Raw genomic sequence first — 21,127 nt, 5'->3', positions numbered from 1 at the left:
TTTAGCAGTGCTAGGTTTATGGTTGGAATCTATGTTCATGAAGATCTTTTCCAACCTAAATGGCTCTATAAATGCATAATTATTCAACTGAATGAGTTTTGAGAAATGAAGGAATAGAAATTGTTCCTTCCTGCAATTCTGTTTGTTCTAGGTCATCTGAATAAAATTTGTTTTATCACTGATTCTGTCCTCCAGATTCCATCTGTACAATAGTACACATAAATTTAAATTGCTTGACAAGAAGCTTCTAAGCAGTACTTAGTGAACAAATACATCTAAGTTTAGTAGAGTAAGGCAAACTTTGGGAAATTATGACTACAAACTGAGTGAAACAAAACAAGTCTAACATATCTTTCTTGATCAACATTTTTTATTTGTTTCTGATCACACTTATGTCAAGAACAATCTTTTTTGACATAATATTTCAGGTTGTTTTTATAAATAAATTCAAGCAAGTAATTTTGCTTTCCACACATGTCCGTGAGCTGAAAGACATAATTTCAACTTAACTGTTGACCTTTTCTTAAGGTGCAGATTTTTTTAGTGTTTGAGTATTAGGAGCTTTGAAAAGAAATTTGAAATATCTAATAATGACACAAAAAAAACAAAACTCAGGGTAACTCATTGTATTATAATATTATGAAGATTATAAATGCAAAAAATACTCCTGAAAACATGATTTCAAATATCTGGAAGAGGTCACTAAATTTCACTTGTTCACTCAGGAGATAAGCTGTAACTTTGAACCACAATGTACACATAATAATGGTATTCAGTCTTGATTTCAAATGATCGGGAATATCTAGCCTTTCAACAGCTGTATTTGAAAACAAACTAGTGGGAGATCACAAGTCAGGATTAAAATTTAATAGAAAAATTAAATAAAATTAGCGCAATAATAGAAGGAAAAAATACTGACAAAGTCAGATACAACCTGATACCGTGTTAGGGTGTTGGTAGCAGTCCAAATGAAGTAGTTCAGCTGAAGCAGTGATCATGTGGAAGGTCTGGTCTCCAGCTGAAGGCCCAGTGGTAGCTCTTGTCCTCTGGGAACCCAGTAAACAGGGCTGCTTGTGCTATTCAAGAGCCCAGGTTATATCCAGGTGGGAATGCTTGGCTCCTCCCTCCTGGGTGGAGCATCTCACAATAGGATGAGATAACTCCATGAGTCATGCAGCGGTTGGTTCTTGATAGCTCATTAACTGTTATCAGGGGTGGGTCTTTAGCAGGAGATAACAGCTAATGCCCCACAGCTGGTGGTAATGGAATACTGAGTACATCTATATTGTAACCTAGGACAACAGCAAAATGCTAATATTGTGGACATTTTGCACTTTATTTGGTGCAACTCTAACTTCAGTTTCTAATGACTGATCCTTGCTAATGTCTTTTTCATATATGGTAAAGAGCTATTGTCAATTTTTTTTCTTTACACATATACCTGTTGATTCTAATCATGTTTCTTGGCAATTACATAGTTCAAACTTCCTCAGTCTTTACTGTAAAATAAGTTAGAACTTACATTAATCTCTTAAATTAATTTTTCTACATTATTCTGGTTTTAATTGCATTTCATGAAGTGAAGGTACCATACGTAGATAAAATATTCCAGATTTGGTCTCACTAGTTGCTATAGAGAAGCAGTAGTACTCTTCTAGTTCAATTTTATGTCTCTTTGCTTATGCATAGAAGATTTGTGTTAGGGAACCACCACATGGCCACTGCATGACAATGTGAGGTCATATTATATGAGCATAACCCCCAGGTCACACATCATTGCTGGTTTTCCATCCTGTAACTGTTCTCTAATTTTTTAAAATGATTTCTCTTTGGTTTTCATTTGCTGTTATTAGAGTGTGGTACCCAAGTTTAATAAACTAATGTAAATTATATTATTTTAACAAGGGGATACGGAATGGATCTGCAAAAAGACAATTTCCTCCCATGTTGTGAAGCTGATTCTATTAGTGGCAGCAGTTGTAACGAAGCTCACAAAACTACAAACCCATTAAATATCACATCTGGCAAATTTTGCTTAATCACTCCAGCATTTGAACTCTGCTTTGGCCATGGTCTTACCATAATAGCATGAGGTATGAGGTCACAGCACCACAGGTAACAGCTGAATCATGATGTAGGGAGTGTATGGGATGTTTATAATAAGCTGTTTGAGATGGACGGTTTAGGGTTTCCAGCAAGAGGGAGTATATTAAAGCTGAACAGGGAAAGGGTGGGGTGGCAGGCGGTCCTTGCCTGCTAATTGTGAGAGAAGTGATTTCTAACTGGCAACAGTGGTCTTTGAAACTCTCAATACACACAGTTTATGGAGGCATGTTAGTCCCTATGTTAGGCAGGGCAGTACTGGTCAATCTTAGCAAGTTCAGGATGAACTTGCAGGCTGGCAGTTCCTATGGGTACTAGAATTTTTATTTATGAAGATTTCATCCCAAGCCATTGGGAATTCAGGAAACAGAAGGACTGTGAAAAAGCTTTCCATTGATCCCAGGTCTTCACAGTCTAGCAGGGGAAGTGAAGTACAGGAAAATTGCTCTCACTGCCTCTAGAATTCTGATATGTTATTCCCTTCTTTTCTCTGATATAGCTGTATAGGTAGGCTTTAAGATACATGCAAATTAAATGCTAAACATTTATCTATATGTAGGGGAAATGTACGATAGCTTGAAAAATTTGCTCAGTGGAGAAAACCTTTGTCTTAGTATGAGTATTAAATAGTTTGCAGCATTCAAAGAACACTAAAATTATTTCAGAATGATAAAAATGCTTGTGGGAGGCATTCATAGCCTGTGAACTGAGCTGCCATCCCAACAGTATAATTTGCTAGTCTTGCCATTTGGAGAATCTCTCCTGATGACTTTCAACAGGCTGACTAAACCCTCTCTCCAGTGGAATTGATGAGGGATTTCATTTTTTTAGGAAATAAATAGTTATCAGCAAAAATTTCTCTCAAATCTAAACTAGCAGATATACCAGTACTTTGAAATATGTGATCTTTCAGGACCATTAGTATTAAAAGTAATAATAGTTAGGAGGCTATGCAATTCAGTGTCATTTTCTATCCACAGTAAGTTAAAATTGCTTTCTGTGAGGAATAAATATCCACAGGGATGCAAAAGAAGTCATTAAGAAAATTATATATTTTACTCTGATTATTATAGGTCATTAAAATATTTCCATTAGCTTTGCTTAATATCAAGTCTTTAAAATTATCCTCATATGCTTGATGAATAGCATAATTTACATATTTATGTTGTTGCTTACTGTAATAAGTAAAATATTTAAGATAGTTAAACTTACAAAATCCTTTTCCTCTGTCACAAGCAAAAACTTCAATATGCATGACTATTTTTGTTATGCTGGAGAAACACACTTTAGGTTACCATGTTTTGTATTTTTCTTACTAGAACCATTTGATTTTTCTAGATCATAGGGAGAGCTGTTGAAAATTGGGACTTACTGTTTAAACTAAACTCATTGTTTTGATTAAAACAATAAACAGCACAGGTAAGTTTTTTACACAGCAGAATCTTCTTCCTTTTTGAAGAAATATGGGTTTTTTTCTCCAGGATTTTGAAGAAGTTCATACATTTCCTATCTATCCATGATCTAGCCATCTCTCACAAATTGAGTCTAGGGCCCTTTATCATATTTTAATTCACTGCACATTCTCTAGAGCAAATTTCACCTTTTGCACTCACAGAAAAAAAATTCTGAAAGTGATGAATACTTAAAAGGGGCAATTAAAATCTGTGTGCTATCAGCATTCACCTAAGAGTATGCTTGGGTCAATGCATGTTAATACTCTCTTAATATCATTCCTTAAGAGATTATTTAGAATTTAAGTGATGTTATTGAAGTTAGCTAACTCTTCAATGGCTTATTTAAAGGTACTAACTGGTTTTTTTTAATTTTCATTTATATTCTTATCACCTTTAGAGATCAAAAATAGTTTTGACGATCCACAGTAAACTGAACAATACAGAGTAGTCCTTAAATTACATTCTTTTGACTAATAAAACATTAATTTGTTCTTCCATGAAAAAGCCACAATGTGAACTGATGTTTTACAGAAATATTTAGAATCTTCATTTAAACAGCATTTCAATACTCTGTAGCAATTATTATTGGAACAGATCAAACCTTTCTCTGTCTAATAAAAAGGCTCATTATTGATGCAGAAATTATTTGTATTTGTCTTAACTTTCCTAGAGAAGAAATAACCAGCAATCTCAATGGGGTTGTTTTTATTTAAAACTTTGCACAGGGAGACATGTAAGAGATTGTTACTGAAATAATCACCTGAGATGCTTGACTTGGGATTTTTTCATACTCCTCGTTTTTTGTTTATCAATGAAATATTCATAGCCAAGACTATTAAGTATTTTACATGTCCTGAATTTTGATGATCCTCAAAGCAGTAAAAAATGGCCTGCCCCACAATCCTATATTAGCATCCACATGTCAGTAACCAAGACAATGATTGAAACTGGGATGATAATTTTTAGCACTATAAATTTTTTAGTTTTGTGTGCTTTTCCCCCCAGTATATTCCTGTCTTCCTTGGAGGTCCTATAACAACTATACATTTATCATTACATTTCCAGAAATAAAAATCCAGATTTTGTGTGGCAAGATAAAGCTCTTACTCTTGGCAACCATTAGGGAAGGCAAGGTTCAGGGTTTTCAGGGAAGTTGTTGTAGTAACTGCACTTCAAAATGCAGACTGCTTTTCATTCATTCATTCATTCATTCACCTAAAGTATTACATTTAGCAATTATATTTCCATGAATGATATTACTTTATCTCATCTTCAACCAGCCCACAGTTCAATGTCTACTCTGAAAAAAGTTGTCAGCTGTTAGCTGGCAGTATATGCCAGCTAAAATAACAAGGCTAATAAACTAATATAAACCAAAATTCACGAAAAATACAACTATGAAGGCAAAGATCTGATTATATATTTATTCACAATTACACATTATTTTCCCTAAGTTAGTCTTTAGGTATACATATGCATAGAGAAAGAGAGAGGTGTATTGTGCTGATACTGTCTTGATAGATAAAAGCTCTTTCTGCTTAAGAATTTTTATTGCATGTACTAATTTACCAACATTTGTTAACAAGTGTCAGGATCCCTAAACAGAGATACTTTTATTTTAACAATATAGGGATAAAATTGGGCAAATCAGTAATGCAATCTGAGCTTTGGCCCTGCTCTCAAATGTAAGAACATGCATTACTGATCTAGATTTATATGCATCCATGTATAAGTTTAATATCTTTAAATATTATAGATATCCTAAGAAAATTCTTGGTTATGCTTAGATTGCTGGTTTAGTCTCCCTGAATATATGGATTATTCTATTCTGTATGTGTCTGTTTATCCAAGATAATATGCAATACATTCATCATAACACTATGAAATCCATTTATGAACAAAGCAAAAGTAAAGTTTTCAAACCAAAGAAAATTTAAAATGTATGGTGTGTTGGTGTAGTTATAAATTATTTAATGTTGAATATTCAATTACAACTACTAATTTTTTGTATAATATTTCTTGGAATCTTTGTTACAGTCAGTGAAATAGGATAATAGAAATATTTACATTATTAGAATTGTATACATAAATAAGAAGTTTACTAAAACTAAACATAATGAAAAATACCAAAGTAAAGTTGATATGAGGTTTTCTAGTCAATCTGTCTTCATAGTACTTATCTTTTATATGAGGGGTATAAAGCACGCTAATAAAATTTATTTGCAAAAGCAAACACAGCATGCTTTTTAGCAAGTACTATAGCTGTATTCCCAAGGAAGGGATTGGTGTTCAGGAAATAAACATTATGAAAAAAATTGTTAGTCTGGTTTCAATTTAGGATGGTATTTTTCAGTATTACCAGCCTGGGCAACTGTTTGCTTTTGTTTGGTGGCAGGGTTTTTTTGTTTTGCTTTTTTGGGTTTGGTTTGGTTGGTTTTTTTTGTGTGCGTGTGTGGTATTGTGTGTGTTTGGGCTTTTTTGGGGTTTTTTTGGTGTTGGTTGTTTTTTGTCCTTTTGGTTTGGGGTTTTTTGTTGTTTTCATTGCTTTTCTTTGGGTTTTTTGTTGTTTGGTTTTGGTTTTGGTTTGGTTTCATTTTTGGTTTTGTTTGTTTGTTTTGGGGGGTTGGTTTTTTTTGTTGGGTTGGTTTTTTTTTGTTTAGTTGGTTGGTTTTTGGGGGGTTTTTTTTTGTTTGTTTGTTTTCTTTTTTCCCCTCCTTTTCCCCTTTTTTCCCTTTTTTCCTCTCTTTCTTCTTTTTCTTTTTTCTTCTCTTCTCACCTCACCTTTTTCTCTTTTTTTTCTTTTTCTTTTTCTTTTTCTTTTTCTTTTTCTTTTTCTTTTTCTTTTTCTTTTTCTTTTTCTTTTTCTTTTTCTTTTTCTTTTTCTTTTCCCTTTTCCTTTTCCTTTTCCTTTTTCCTTCTCCTTTCCATCCCTCCCCAAAAAAACGGAGGGTTGACATAGGTCACCCTATAAAGAATAGGTCACTTGGATGGCTGAAAGATAGCTAGGCAGTTTTATCTTCTTTACTGAGAGAAAACAAATTCCAGAACACAAATCATCAACTGTTACACTACTGCCAGCCATAGGCATAAGCAGGTTTCTTTCCAATGGCATGCATCAAGATCTGTGCAATGCCAAAACCCTAGAGCCTCAGTATCTTGAAAAGCACATCTGTGAGAAGTAATAGTCCTATAACGACAGCAATTGATTAATGGCAAGTTGCCTATCTGGGAGGCAGCTTCTCTCAGCAGCTCTTAAGTTTTGTTTTGCATGCTTCATCTTCAACAGCAGAAAGAAAAAATATAACTCAGTACACCACCCTTCAGACCTGACTTGGATGTGATGTGGCTCATTGGGTAGAGAGAGATCAATGGGGCATGAATGAAAAAAGGCTCTCTGAAGGCTGACGGCTGAAAGCCAAAAGAGAGTATCTTTACGGTTTATTGTAAGAGCAAGACCATCTTTCAACATTAAAGTCTGCAACTTCTGACTTGTGACTGTTAAATGCCCATATAAAAGTAGTGAAAGATTTTCCTTAAGAAACTGTGTTTGTCCAGAAGTTTGTAGTATATTCTCTTGAAGAAGCCCTTGCTACAACCTTTGACACTTTGCCTGTATCATCACCTATGCACCACACCCATCTCCTGAAGAGCAGGCTTACACTAACGTGAATCATTTTGCAAGCCTATCATCTCTACAAATTTCAGATGCAGCAATTAGAACAGAAACCTGAATTTTTTGCAGAAAGTTCTGACACGTTATTTGTTTTGATCCCAGATCACGATGAAATTAATATTTTTTTCCATATCCTTGGAATTTTATTGAAAATCATAAAAATATTTTAGCTTTGTTAGTTTTAAGGAAGCACATAAGGATTCCCAGAGCTAAGATGGTTCATCACAGCCTAGTAAAATGGTCAAATGGCATAATTTCTTGTCAGCTAAATGTTAACTTGCACTTACCAAATTCAATTCCTCTTTCCATGAAGCTGCAGCACGTAAGCTTCATGTGACATTTCTCTCATTGGCCAGGCTGCTGGCCCAATTGTAACTAAATATCCCAGAGACAGGCTTCATAAAAATCAAAATGCCGCTGTTGAATAAGTGTGTAGCTTTGGAGCTTGTAATGCTGTAGTGCTGCAGAAAATGTTTGTGGTGTTTTGGAAATTTTTCCAATTAAATTTGGAAAATGATGATACCTGACAATCAGAGCAGTAAATTTTTTGTATATGTCTGGATATGGCTAACCCTAATTCCTTTAAGTCTTCTGTCAGGCTGTAACAAAGGCCATGTTTAAATTCAAGAAGATTACTTTAAAAAAGTGCTGGCTTGAGTTCCACCTAGACACCTTTGGATGTTTATATTAAACTTTACAGTTCTGTGAGAGATGATTCTCCTCACTTCTGAATAAATAAATAAATACCATACAAAGAATATTTTTATTACAAGAAGAAAAAAAGCTAAAACAGTATGCACACAAGATAAGAACAACTAATTAGCATTACTAAAATGCTTTTAAACAGTTCACTTTTTTTTTTTTCTGCTAGGGAAGTGTTAGGCTACTGTTTCCCCCTCACACAGCTATCTTCAGTCTTCAAAATTTTGATGTGTTTCTGGATTGAAAGGTCTGATTTGAGCTGGTGTGATATTGAGAAAGGCAGTCTTCCACCTCACAGGAGGCTTTTAAAAACTTTTATTTAGCACATCTTGCAGGAAAATCTAAGTTCACAAGAAATGCATTGGTCACTTCTTTTGTTTATTAAGCCTTTAGAAGACTTTTACCCAAAATGTACTTCCCTTGCTCTCCCAGGGTCATTTGCATTGTATTTGCATTTCAGCACTCAAAAATGTTTTATCTTCTAAGGTGAGGAATCCCATTCCCCTCATTACTCCGTTAACAGAGCTAACTCTCAAGAACCATAACACAGCAAATGTTAAACAATCAGATTTATTGTAATCCTTCATATTAATCTCACGTTCTCTAGCACTGCACTTCTTTCCCTCCTCTTATAACCCTTCCTGTGTCATGCCTTAAGGAAAAAACAAAGAGATGTCTTCCTGTCATTTTAGACCTTCCTTACCAGGTTCATATTCATCCACACCATGACACAGCAGCTACACCTGCACGTAGAATCTATGGGGTTTGTTCTATCAGCACAGACTCCAGATAGTCTCAGAGTACCATACATGTTGGAAAACATTTTGCAGGTACAGGTTCACTGGGTCACCCACCCTATGGCACCCACCCAGACTATGAAAGTTCTGGTTTATATGAAACTCTGAACAGAAAAGAAATAAAACAAAACTGCCCATATTGCTGTTTCCTGCTTAAGGTCTGGACTTCAGGCAATTGAAAATTGAGATTATTGATCAAAAATAAATGTAAGGAATTTGACAGAGCTGAGTTGTGTCAAATGAATTTTGTAGTGTTTTCAAGGAATGAGGAGCTCCCAGTGGTTTTCATTTTCTCGGTTGTTTTAATGCTCTTTTCATACAGTGACAACGTGAAAGATCCACGGTTTATTAGGTTCAGGAGGACACCAAGAGGTTTTCAAACAAGGCTTTCAAACAGCCTCCCCCTTCTGCTGCTGCTGCTGCTGCTGCTGCCCCTCCTCTGTGGACAGCTTGGGGGAGGACAGTGAAATCACCTTACAGATTGTGCAAGAGTAGCCTAAGATTTTCTAATTAAATGTTATTTTTTAGCACACTAATTACCATATTCCTCTCTTGAGTGCAAAATTTCTACTGAATTTTTTATCTCCTAAATAAAGACAAGGCAAAAATAAAAGACCTTTTCCAAAACACACAGTTCTGATCAATATATATATCCTGTCTCTTTAGAGCAGAGGTCTGTGTTAGAAACCTCTGCAATCCAATGTCATGGTTGCATACCATTCTATGGTTATTATTGCCCAACAATAGCCAGAATTTGATGGATGTGGACAACAAATGGTCTGAACTCTCTTGAACTTATGAAGTGATTGGTAGATTATTTGAATATGTTCTACTATTCCTAGGGATAGATGTAAGTTCTGAAAGGCACAGTGCAAATATAACTGAAGAGAAGACAGTGGCCTATTCAATGTTTTAACTGCTCAGGGCTAAGATGTCAGCAGTGCCATCAGATTGGCATGATATTATCATAATACCACCTAAAAATTCTGTGCACAAAATAAGCAGATACTTTCAAATACTTTCTTCATGCCTCAGCTTTCTATTTCATTGTGGTGTTTTATTATAAATTGCCTAAAACTTCCTCGTGATATAGCAAGATCTCCAGAGAAATTAATAGTTCTGGCTTCTGAGTCTTCAGCACAGAGGTGTGTAAGTAACTAACATAGTATGAGGAGCATACTTGGAATTCTAGGGAAAAAAATGTATGTGCTTATTAGTTTAACATTACCTATCCTGTGCACCGCAGTGTGCACTCTCAAGAAACACACAATCGCCGATTTGAGGACTGTTCCATAAATCAGAATATGAATTTAAAGCTGCACAGTTAATGCTCTGGGAAATAAATTCGAATTAATTGTATCAGCATCTTGCATTAATAGTATTTTCTGCGGAGATGGCATTGTGTGTGCACAGTGAAACCTGAAAAGCGTGTGTGCATTAACGCGTAGGGAAGGAGTCCTTTTGCTTCGCGTTGGATTTGGGTGGGGGTTTAGTTTACCACTCTCGATTCAGGATCGCAGTGTGTGCTGCCGGCGCCGGGAGCTGGGAGCTGGGAGCAGCAGGTTCGCTGTCACCCCGGGGCAGGATCCCCGAGACGGGGCTGGGCGCCAGCGCTGCCCGCGGCGTTCCGGCAGAGCCGAGCGCGCCCTGCGCCGCAGCCCCGCGCACAGAACTACATTTCCCAGGCGGCTCCGCGCCGCGGGGCGCTGCGATTGGCCGGCGCGGGCCGGCTCGGCGTGGCGGTGCGGCAGGTGCCGCCGGCGGGGGCGGAACATGGCGCTGGCTGCCGGCGCAGCGCGGCGGCTGCCGCCGGCCGGTGGCTGCCTCCCCCTGCTGCTGCTGCTGCTGCTCCTCCTCTGCGGACAGCTCGGGGGAGGACAGAAAAAGAAGGAGGTAGAGACGTTCGCTTCTTTCGCCATCGCGCCCGGCCGGGGTTGCCCCGTCGCGCTGCCTCCCTCCCGGAATCCCCGTGTCGCCCCCCGCCCGGCCTCCCCCGCGCTCCGCCGGCCCGTCTCCCTGCCCAGCGCCGAGCGGGGCGGGAGGCGCCGTGCAGCCGCTGGCCGTGCCGTGCCCGGTAGACGATGGCCGGCGGCGTTGGCGTCTCCAGGCAGCGGGAGCGCGGTGCGCAGCGAGCTGTCCCTGCCCAGGCCGGTGCCGTGCTCTGCCGTGGGCCTTGCAATCGCAGGCTCCGGGCAAAGACGGGCAAGGGCCGCTGCCCTGCGCCGGGCGGGGCTGGGCTGCCCTTCGCCGTGGGCCAGCGGGGCCTGGCAGGCAGCCGGGGCGAGCAGCCCGCGGGAGATGGAAGTTAAAGCCCGTGTTTGTGGTGCCAACCAAAAGAAATGCCCAGAGATACTAACTAGCATGGAAGCGATGGCAGCAGGTGTGTGTGTGCGTGCAGGTGTAGCTGATGGTAGTCTCTTCAAGGTGTCTCTGGGTAAGAGAGACGTGGAGGAAGGATCAGTTTTGATATAGATTCATAGAAACAGTTTATCTTCACCAGCTTTTGTATTGAAGTAGGGAAACGTGAAAAAATGTGTAGTGTACATACTTGCCTTTTTCAGGTTTTGATGCTACTAGAGCTGGCTACACTTCTTTCCCTGGATTGCCCTCGATTTCAGGGCAGGTTTGTGCATAGGAGTGCTAGGCCACCCAGTAGAGTCTCTTTAGAGTGTCACTGTAACTTCGTTTATGGGAGGAGTTAGCTTTTAACCAAACCATAGAGTTATGTCAGTTTTGTTATTTCTTTTTTACAACTGTTGTTAATGTTGTGCTGATGACTTGTGTTTTGTGTTGGTGGAGATGGAAAGAACAATTTTTTATAGCTGATCCATTCTTTGATTGAGTGCTCCAACAAAGAGAAGTGTGGCCAAAATTTTTGGGTTTTGCTTGTTTTGTTTTTCTTTAAAGAACTATGTAGGTTACTAAGGCTTATGGGCCAAAGATGTAAAATGACAGGGATATCTTCCCACTGGTGTCCAGCGACAAGAATGGAAAGAATGGCTTAAATCTCCTTCAGGGGAAGTTCAGGTGTGATCTTAGGAAAGAGTAATTAACTGAGAGAGTGGCTGAGCACACAACAAGGTACCCAGGTGGGTGGCCATTGCCCCAAGCCTGAGGGTGTTCAGGAGAGATATGGACTACCTTTTTGTGCATATGGTTTAACTTTTAGGTTGCCCTCTGTGGAGTTGGGAGTTGGACTCAAAGTCCCTTCCAAACCATGATGTGCCTTCCAACTCACAATGTTCTGTGATTCTACAAGGCCCAAGTTAGCATGTAAAATTTTTACTTAAGTATCTAAATAATGGTCTGACTGTGATCTTACCAAGCTATCTGATCATTGAGATAAATCCCTTGGGAGTTTTTTGAAAGAATGAACACATTCAATCTCGGCATTGTCTCTTCCACTCTTTCTGGAATGAGTAAGAAGTAAATTTGTTGCCCTTCTGCTTCCATAATTAACTTCTTTTCAAAACTTTAACTTATTAGATTTTGTTAATAAAATGTGTTTAATGTTTGACACTTTTGATTCTCTCTTGCTGTGATGTGCTGGCACTGCAACTTTTGTTGACACTTTCATGTGGAGTGCCAGCTGTGCTACTAAGATAGCTGAAATAATCTTTCTTTTAAGTGAAATCCTTTCCTTACAAATAAATAATGGCAAATTAAAATGGACATCTACAACTACTTTTAAGAAATTTTCCCAGTCCTACTGTAGAGGTTGTACATAAAAGGATAGAAATGCTTGTTTGTTTGTCCACCTATTTGGTATGACAGTTCAAGCTAGTATTTCTCCTCTGTAAAGCTTGTTATTCAGTGTTTTCATTTTTAACTGATATAATCTAACACATCCCAGTCTTCTGGATCTTTTTACTGCCATTTTTCATTCTTGTTTAATATTTTTATTTTAACACAATGGACTGATCATACAGACAAACACTTGGCTTTATGCAGACATAGTATATATATGCATATTTATAGAAGCTAATGCAATATTGGAAATGCTTGCTTCACTTTAAATGCAAGCTTAAAATAAAAGGTAATTTAGTGGTTTTCAGGGTTTTATTCATTGTGTGTGTGTGTGTTGTATATGTTAGAGCTAAAGTCTGGCTCCTCTTCTTGCCCTACAACCCTCATGTTAAAAGCTGTAGTAGTTTACTCAATATATATGATGAGGAAAACATCTGTATGTGAAAAATGAAGCCTGTACTTACAGTAAGTAGTGTGGAAATAACATTTTAAAACTGCTCTGAGTAGAATTATGTGAATTGAAAGAGTGCAGGGTCTTGTGCTGTGGGAGGTTCCTGTTCACAGCACTGTCCAGAAGCACAGTGGTAACAGGTAAAGGTGATGGAGATTAAATGTGCAAAGTGAACCAAAGATTTTATATACAAAGACTGGTATGATTGACATATCTTTTTCTGGAAGTTGGAATAATGGTTGAACACAGAGTGAATTGTTTCAAAGTGAACACTGTAAGAGAAAAGCTAACGTAGTAAGGTTAAAATGTGTATCTCATGAGATGAAACAAAGCCACATCTCAGTTTCCTTTTTCCTATGTACTTTGTGTGTGTCTTTGTTGACGTGGTTGTCTAGAAAGAGGTTAAGGACTAGAGAGGAAACTGCTTTCCCAATCAAATTAAAAAAAAAAACTTGATTGCTTGAAAAGTGCTTCAAAATTTGAAGTTCAGATGTTGAAGTTAAAGCCTAAGGAAGAAAGGTATTCTTGGTGAAGACAATGATTTTATTTTCTTATTAATTTATCTTTTTAATTGTTGACTGCATAGAAAAGTGTGTATAAAGTCTGAACTATTGGAGATGTCTGGTTTAGTTGTATGAGCCTGCAAGAGGTAGAGATGACTTTGCAGAAAGGAGAGGACCTAGTTAAGGTGTTAGATGTTTCTGAAGGACTTGCTGCTAGCAGAGGATGATGAACAGGGAAACTGGAAAACATTGTTATAACTTTGTGTTGATTGTGAATTACTACATTAAAGCTGTATTTAAAAATATGCAAGTTCTTAAATTGCTAAAATACATCGTCCTGTACAGTAACGTATTCTTAATGATAACTAAAGAAACTGTCTTCTCTGGCAAATTACTGAGAAATACTGAGGTTGGTTTTAAATTGTATTAAATCTGCAGGAATTTAAAAAGCGGTTTGAAAAATAGATTTGAATTAGCAGATTATTAGTCATCTGGTTTCATGGAAGCTATTTCTGGAATCACTTCATGAGTATATAAACATGCAAACATTCCTATTGCTTTACTTTAATCTTGCTGTATCCTTTTCCTTATTGTGGACATTCATGACAGCCTTCAGAACTGAGGAGATAAATAGAAAACTTTGGGCTGTCTAATTTGAAAATGAGATGAACAACAACACCATAACTTTCTCCCATCATTCACACTTAGAGGCTGAGTAGATGTGAAAAGCTTGCTTTTATGGTTTTAATTCTGGTGCTGAAAAGTACCTGTATCTAAAATGACGTCAAAAGAAGTTCTGGATTGTGAGATAGCAACCAGACAGCAGAGGAGGACTGTTCTCTTGACAACTGTATACATAATGAGAGGAAATACTAATTGACTCTTTCCACAGCATTTGAGATAATATATTTGTATTGACATACATGCATTTTCTGTAAGGCATGTTCCCAATGCTTTTGATGCTTTTTATATATCTTAAACAAATTTGAAGTAGATTAAACTATTAAAAAAATTAAAGGAGTCAGAATAATTCACTTTGAAATCTACTGCTTGGCTTTTTAATTACACTTATTTTTGTGACTGAAACATGTAGAAAGAGAACATTGGGCTTGCAATATTAAAAGCATTTCTCATTGAGGATAATGTTTATTTTTGAGCTTTCAGGTGGGTGATTCAGAAGCTTAGTTAAACCATTGATATGCAGTTGGAGTAACTATTTTTCTGTAGATAAGTTTGTCATTACTGCTAAATCTGACACAGGGAAGCTATTTGTGTAGCTCAGTATACAAGCTTTCTTTAGGTGGAAGTATTTTGTTGAGCTTGAGTCTACTAAAAAAGATGCTGAAGACATATAAAAATGTTGTAATAATTATACTCTTCTGTAATGCAAAGTTCTCTGATGTCTTACTTTGCCCTTGTTATTTTTGAAGGATTTCAAGAATCATATATCTGTAATAGTTTTTTACCCTTTTCTCCCTGTCTCATTTCCCCAGCTGAGTGTAGAAATTATGGCAGTTGTGAGAAATTGAGGGAGATAGAGTTGGAAGGACAATGTAATTGACAGTTTATCCCAAAGGTCAGCCATGCCTTCATTATTCCTGACAAATGTGTATCTGATGTGCCTGTAGAAGCCTTTAGTGGTGGTGACTCTACAGCTGCTGGCTTTCTCTGTCCCCCCAAAGATCTAGCTTAAATTTCTGTGTGTTCAATGCCTACATTTTTAAGCCTGCTATTTCTTGTCCTCATCATGACCGTAAAGAACAGATTATTCTTTGATGCAAAGTCTTCTCAATTTGGAGAGGCATTAAAGGTAGCATTTGTTTTTCAGGGGTTTTTTTGTTTGGCTGGTTGGGGTTTTTTTTTAATAAATAGATGCAACTTTGTATTTTTTAAAGTTTAAAGTATTAAACATTGAAGTTGTAAAGGGGTCCGGGGGGGGTCCGGCGGGGTCCGGCCGCCTGGCCCCAACGAGCTTCCGGGGCTTCGGGAGACCTCGGGGGCCTCACCTGGCCCAAGCTCTCAGCCCTCCCGGCTGTTCGGCTCTGTCCAGAGGCGGCTGCAGTCAGCCTCGGTGTTCCCAGGGTCGCTCCTTTGGAGCGGCGGGGACCACGCGGCGGAGGCGGGGGCCTGCCGGGCAGGAACGCCGTGGAGTCGCTGGTCGCTTCCCGTGATAAAGAGAGTGCTACGAGTTGAGAGTCACCAGTGTGCAGTTTATTCAGGAGAAGCGGCGCGGGGGAGGCACACTGGGGGCTCTCGGGTGGGGCGGTCCACGCAGCTGCCGGGCGCAGAACCCGGCGGGGCTGGGGTCGCGGCCACACCACGACGAGAGAACAAAGGGAAGGGGTTTTTAGGGGGAAATACGGGGTTTCCCGGGGAGGAACAGCAGGGGCGGAGCCAACGGGGCTCCGGGACAACATGAGGGACAAGCTGGGGAGCAAATGAAATATAAGTAGGGAGGGGATTACAAGCAACTCATGGGGAAAGCCCGGCAGCAGAACATTCTAGTGTGGGCAAGCAGCGGGGGCGGTGATAGGGGCGGGGAAGCAAACCTTAAACCAATAAACTTAGGAAAACTTTCCAGGGGAGGGAGAGAGCGGTTTACGGCCCGGCCTCCTCCGAGTCCCAGGCGATGGCATCCTCGGCAGCGTCCCCGTGGATTACGCCGACCGCCGGCCTCGGGGACTCGGGATCCGCAGCATCGGGCCGCCGCACCCCCACACCTCCCCCTTCTTTACTCAATAAGGAGCGAATATGCTTAACTAAATATTTCTTAATCAATGCAAATGAAGCAGCAATTAAAGCAATAGCAAATAAAACAATAATGCAGTCTTTTAAAAGCGTGGCTCCCCATTCGGGCAGTCCCAGTCCTTTCAGTGCTTTGTGGGCCCATCCTCCGACGGTGGAAAGCGTGGAGTTCACAGCATGACGGACGCCATCCAAGGTGCTTTCAAACCAGAGACTGCTGTCGAAGGTGATGTTTCTTATCAAGGCGTCCATATCCTGCAGCCTCTGGTGGATGCTACGGCTCCTGGAGGATAGGTTGAAGCAGCAGAGCCCCTCAAACTGTTGACAGCCATGTCCATGCGCAAGGAGCAAAAAAATCAACGGATACACATTTGCTCCTTGTTCATGGCACGGGCTGAAGTCACCCAGACGTTGGAGCTAGGCTGCCTCACAACCCACGGTTGGACTGGGACGATGGTCAAGAGGAGGAGGAAAAGGTGCGCGAGGGTGACGGTGCGCATCTTGGCCACTGAATGTGGAGATAAACAAAACAGCATTAACATAAGAAACACGTGTTGGGGTAGGAGGAGGAGGGAGGACGGAAAGGCCATAGGGAAGAGGGGGAAGGAAAGTGGGAGGCTGGCTCAGGGAACTGCGGGATGGACTCTGGGTGACTCAGACGCTCTGCTTGCGAGTGTGGGGTCGGAGGCGGCGAGGTGAGGAAGGTGGAGTCTCCGCCTTCTTCTTGCGGCGCCAGTGGGCCGATGTCACGTCCTTTGGCTCCGGTCTCGGGGAGAGTGGCCCTGCTTTTAGGAAAGGCTTGACAAATTTAGCTGGGACCCATCGTGGCCCTTCAGAGGTGGAGACGCAGCAATAGCCACGCCCCCAGATGACGAGAGGGAAGGGGCCAACGATCTTTAGGGAGTCCGGTTCCTTGATTAGGACAAGGGGGCGCTCCTTCAGCTTGGCTCGCCTGTGGTTGGCAAAGTGGCGAACCACCGGGGGGTCTGGCTCCTTATCGGAGCAATTGAGAAAATTTAGAGTAAAAAGAGCCCTGGCGAGCCGATTTGCCGGGGTCTCTGTTTCTGGTCCCCCCTTTTGCTGCTGAAGCACCCTCTTGAGGGACCGATGGGCCCTTTCCACCAGGGCTTGACCCGTGGCTGAGTGGGGAATCCCGGTGGTGTGGGAAATGCCCCACTGGAGGAAAAATTTCCTCACTGGTCCAGAGGTGTAACACGGACCGTTGTCCGTCTTAACCTCTTTAGGAATACCCAGGACGGCGAAGGCCTGCAGGAAGTGCGAAATCGCATCCTTCGCCTTTTCCCCCGAATGTGCGGTGGCAAAGATCGCGCCTGAAAAGGTGTCTACGCTCACGTGTACATATTTTAGTCGGCCAAATTCAGGCACGTGCGTGACATCTGACTGCCAAAGCTCCCCACTATTAAGCCCTCTGGGGTTGATTCCAGACCCCATGGATGTAATCTGGAGGGGTTGACAATGGGAACAGGCCGCCACAATGGCCTTGGCTTGGTCCACTGTTAACTCAAACATTCGCCTCAAGGCCGGGACATTTTGGTGAAAGAGTGCATGGCTCAGCGATGCCTGCTGGAATCGATCAGGCACGTTGGCAACATGCACGGGCGCAGCGAGCGCGTCTGCCACCCTATTCCCTTCCGTGATTGGACCCGGAAGGTCAGTGTGTGAGCGCACATGCATCACGTAGAAGGGTTGGTCACGGTGGGAAATGGCTGTCTTGAGCCTCTTGACCAAGCAATTAATTTTTGGGTTGGAGGAGCCGGACAGCCAACTGCCCTCAGCCCTTGAAACGATCCCCGCTACATAGGCCGAATCAGTAACCAGATTGAAGGGTCCCGGAAAGCGCTCAAATGCTCTGACGGCGGATGCGAGCTCGGCCACCTGGGCGGACCCAGAAACGATCTCGACATCGCAATCCCACCGCTCTGTCGAGGGGTTCCACCAGGCGATCACCGATTTTCCTGATGTGCCCGAGCTGTCAGTGAAAAGTGTTGGAGCACTGAGGGGTTTCCGACTTTGGACCCGGTCAAGAACAATTTTTAGTTCAGATATTGCGAATATCTTATGTTTTGGAAACCAGGTAACAACCTGGCCGGGAAACGATTCAAGTGCTAGCTGCATCTCCTCACTCTTTATCAAGGCGAATTCGAATGATTTTGTATCAAATGGAACGTGGATGTATGCGAACTCACGTCCTGCTAGGGTGGACAGGCGGGACCTCGCTCGTCTAACAAGCTGCGCCGCCTTGTCCAGTGGCGAAATGTTGCGGTTTAGAGGATGTTGCAGCAGACTTTACCCTAGAGCTTCTCTACCCGGCCCAGTTCAGCGCCTCAGTGCTCCAAACCCTCTGTCCTAGGGCTGGACACTGCGCTCTCACCGGCCAGGGAGCCATATGGCTAGCTCTGGTTCGTCTGCTTCCACAACCGGCGGTGATAAAGGAGGCGAGGAGGGTCTATGCAGAGTGTTCATGGAAGATGTTTATTCGCATGGTGCAGCAGAGGCCAACGACCTCCCCGAGGCAGAGATGCCTCGAGGGCGAAGGCCTCACATGCACAGCCACATGTGGAGCATAAACACACGTGGGGCATAGACAGCAAGATGGCGGAGGGTAAGGGGTTTTATAGGGAAACAGAGAGGGCAGGGACAGCACACAGGCCCAGTGACCTCTGGGTACAGGGGAGGTACAGGGGCGGAGTTAGGAGTACAGGAACCAATAGGGGAAACCCGAGGGAGTGGCCAGGGCCACGTGGGGTTAGGGTACAGGAACCAATAGGGAAAACTGGGGGAGTGGCTAGGACTATGTGGAGTAGGGAAGGCAGGACAATAGGTGACAAGTACAGTCGTTAAGAAAGGGGTGTGGGGAACTTGCAGCTATTATCACAATATTTCCCCATTTTTTACTAAATTAAAGAGGGAAAGGCTTTTCCTAAAAACTTTCATAGCAAATTTTTAAATAACAGGAAAATGGTAAAACAACATAATGTAAAGCAATAACAAAATTCGTTTTGCTGTGAGTATGGGGAAAACGATGATGCAGCTGGCTGATTTTGATGTTGGAATTCAGTACAGGCTGAATTTTCGGACTGCAGTCATGTTTGTAGTCTGTTTTTCTTTTGCTGGGGCTGCTAAGATGAAGGCAGGGTTTGCAGCAGCAACGGGGTTGTCACCGAAGTCTTTCTCAGCTTAGGAGAGGGAGAAAACTTTGGACACAGCACAGCTCCACTGGGTGACACACAGCTCTTCTCTGCTGTGGCTCTGCTGGGTCTGGAACAGTTCCACTAAGCCCCAGCATGGCCGGATGGCAGCACAGCTTCAGGGACTGCTCTGGCGCAGCTCCACCGGGCTCCGGGGGCAGTGTCTGCCGCGGGGAGCTAGAGGTGCAGCCCCACTGGCTCCTCCGAGCCTGCCACGGGAAACTGGAGGTGCGGCTCCGCTCTCAGCCAGGCCATAGTTGCTTCTGGCTGAGAGGGAACACCTGAGAGGATGGGAGGAGGGGCCCACACCAAAGAGAAACACTCAGATGGGGAAGGATCTGTAACCGAAGGGAGCGCTCACCGACGCGGGGGGAGGGGCTACAACGGAACACGAGGGATGCAGGGGGTGGAGCTTTAGCAAGCCCGGGAAAATTTCAAGGGGAAGAAGACAACATGGCGTGCCTGACCATGCGGCCGGCGCTATATTGGAAAACACGTGGAGTTAGCTCGGCTGAGGTTTGGGGCATAGGAAAGGAGGTTAGCAGGGATCTCGAGTCAGAGTGGCCAGTTCTAACCCGGGAAAGGGACAGGAGAGGCTGAAAAGCGTACGATCAGCTCTCTCCTGAGGGACAGAGGGGGAGCACGAGCTGGTGGAGGAGGGGGTGCTACCAACACATGGCTGGCACCATGTTGGGGGATACATGCAGGGGAAGGTGCTTATTAGGGAGAGAACAAGGGTTTTTCACTGCCAGATAACTAAATAAAACAAAACACAGATTAGTTTACTTTATCTCTCGCGCGCAAAAACTTCCTACATAACAGCTGATTCCCCACTCTTTATAAAAAATGTCTAATTTTATAAGAAAAACTTCTCCCAAAATGGGGGCACAAAACTTAGGTCTCCCCTTGTTAGAAGTGGGTTTTTTCTTGTCGAGATTTCGCATGGAGCGCGACTCCCTTCACCTCGACAAGACACCACCTCTAACCCTCCACCCACCCCGAGGCAAAAAGAACAAACTTAAAAGAAAAAAGGGACCCCCGTACCAAGCTGACCAGGCCTTCACCGGCTCCCCTCCCAAGGGGCTTTCCAGACGGTTTACCAAGCACGGAGAATCAAAAAAAAAGCACTCGGGATGGTCCACCGCCGTTCGGCCGACCTCTTTGAAAAGCGCGACTTTTTTTCAGAGGCTACCGGCCGCCCCTTCGGTCTTCTCGCTGAATGCAAGCTTCTCGTCGGGGAAATGGCTTCCCAAATGCGATTACTCCCCTGCCGCAGTTGCGGCTGCAGGGGGACGCTTTCCAGGGTGGCTTCTGCCCCACGTTGGGCGCCATTTGTTGCGGTTTAGAGGATGTTGCAGCAGACTTTACCCTAGAGCTTCTCTACCCGGCCCAGTTCAGCGCCTCAGTGCTCCAAACCCTCTGTCCTAGGGCTGGACACTGCGCTCTCACCGGCCAGGGAGCCATATGGCTAGCTCTGGTTCGTCTGCTTCCACAACCGGCGGTGATAAAGGAGGCGAGGAGGGTCTATGCAGAGTGTCCATGGAAGATGTTTATTCGCATGGTGCAGCAGAGGCCAACGACCTCCCCGAGGCAGAGATGCCTCGAGGGCGAAGGCCTCACATGCACAGCCACATGTGGAGCATAAACACACGTGGGGCATAGACAGCAAGATGGCGGAGGGTAAGGGGTTTTATAGGGAAACAGAGAGGGGCAGGGACAGCACACAGGCCCAGTGACCTCTGG

At 42.5% G+C, this 21,127-nt stretch overlaps 1 protein-coding gene and 1 long non-coding RNA gene across 2 annotated transcripts in view; one reads left to right on the top strand and one right to left on the bottom strand.

Annotated features, from left to right (window-relative positions):
• Nucleotides 1-21,127, bottom strand: part of LOC146438337 (uncharacterized) — a 333,685-nt gene that overhangs the window by 16,221 nt on the left and 296,337 nt on the right. The gene's annotated exons all lie outside the window — the stretch shown is intronic.
• The window catches only part of TUSC3 (tumor suppressor candidate 3), a 120,744-nt gene continuing 110,078 nt past the window's right edge, over nucleotides 10,462-21,127 (top strand). The window contains exon 1 of the mRNA XM_085058879.1: nucleotides 10,462-10,622. Within this exon, the coding sequence (XP_084915005.1) occupies nucleotides 10,503-10,622 (120 nt within the window). The 5' untranslated portion in view covers nucleotides 10,462-10,502. The remainder of the gene's footprint in view (nucleotides 10,623-21,127) is intronic.

Source organism: Lichenostomus cassidix, chromosome 4, assembly GCF_008360975.1.
Source record: "Lichenostomus cassidix isolate B80296 chromosome 4, HeHo_3.0, whole genome shotgun sequence".
Classification (NCBI taxonomy): domain Eukaryota; kingdom Metazoa; phylum Chordata; class Aves; order Passeriformes; family Meliphagidae; genus Lichenostomus; species Lichenostomus cassidix.
The sequence above is the reverse complement of the archived record's forward strand: the minus strand, read 5'-3'. Positions and strand labels throughout refer to the sequence as shown.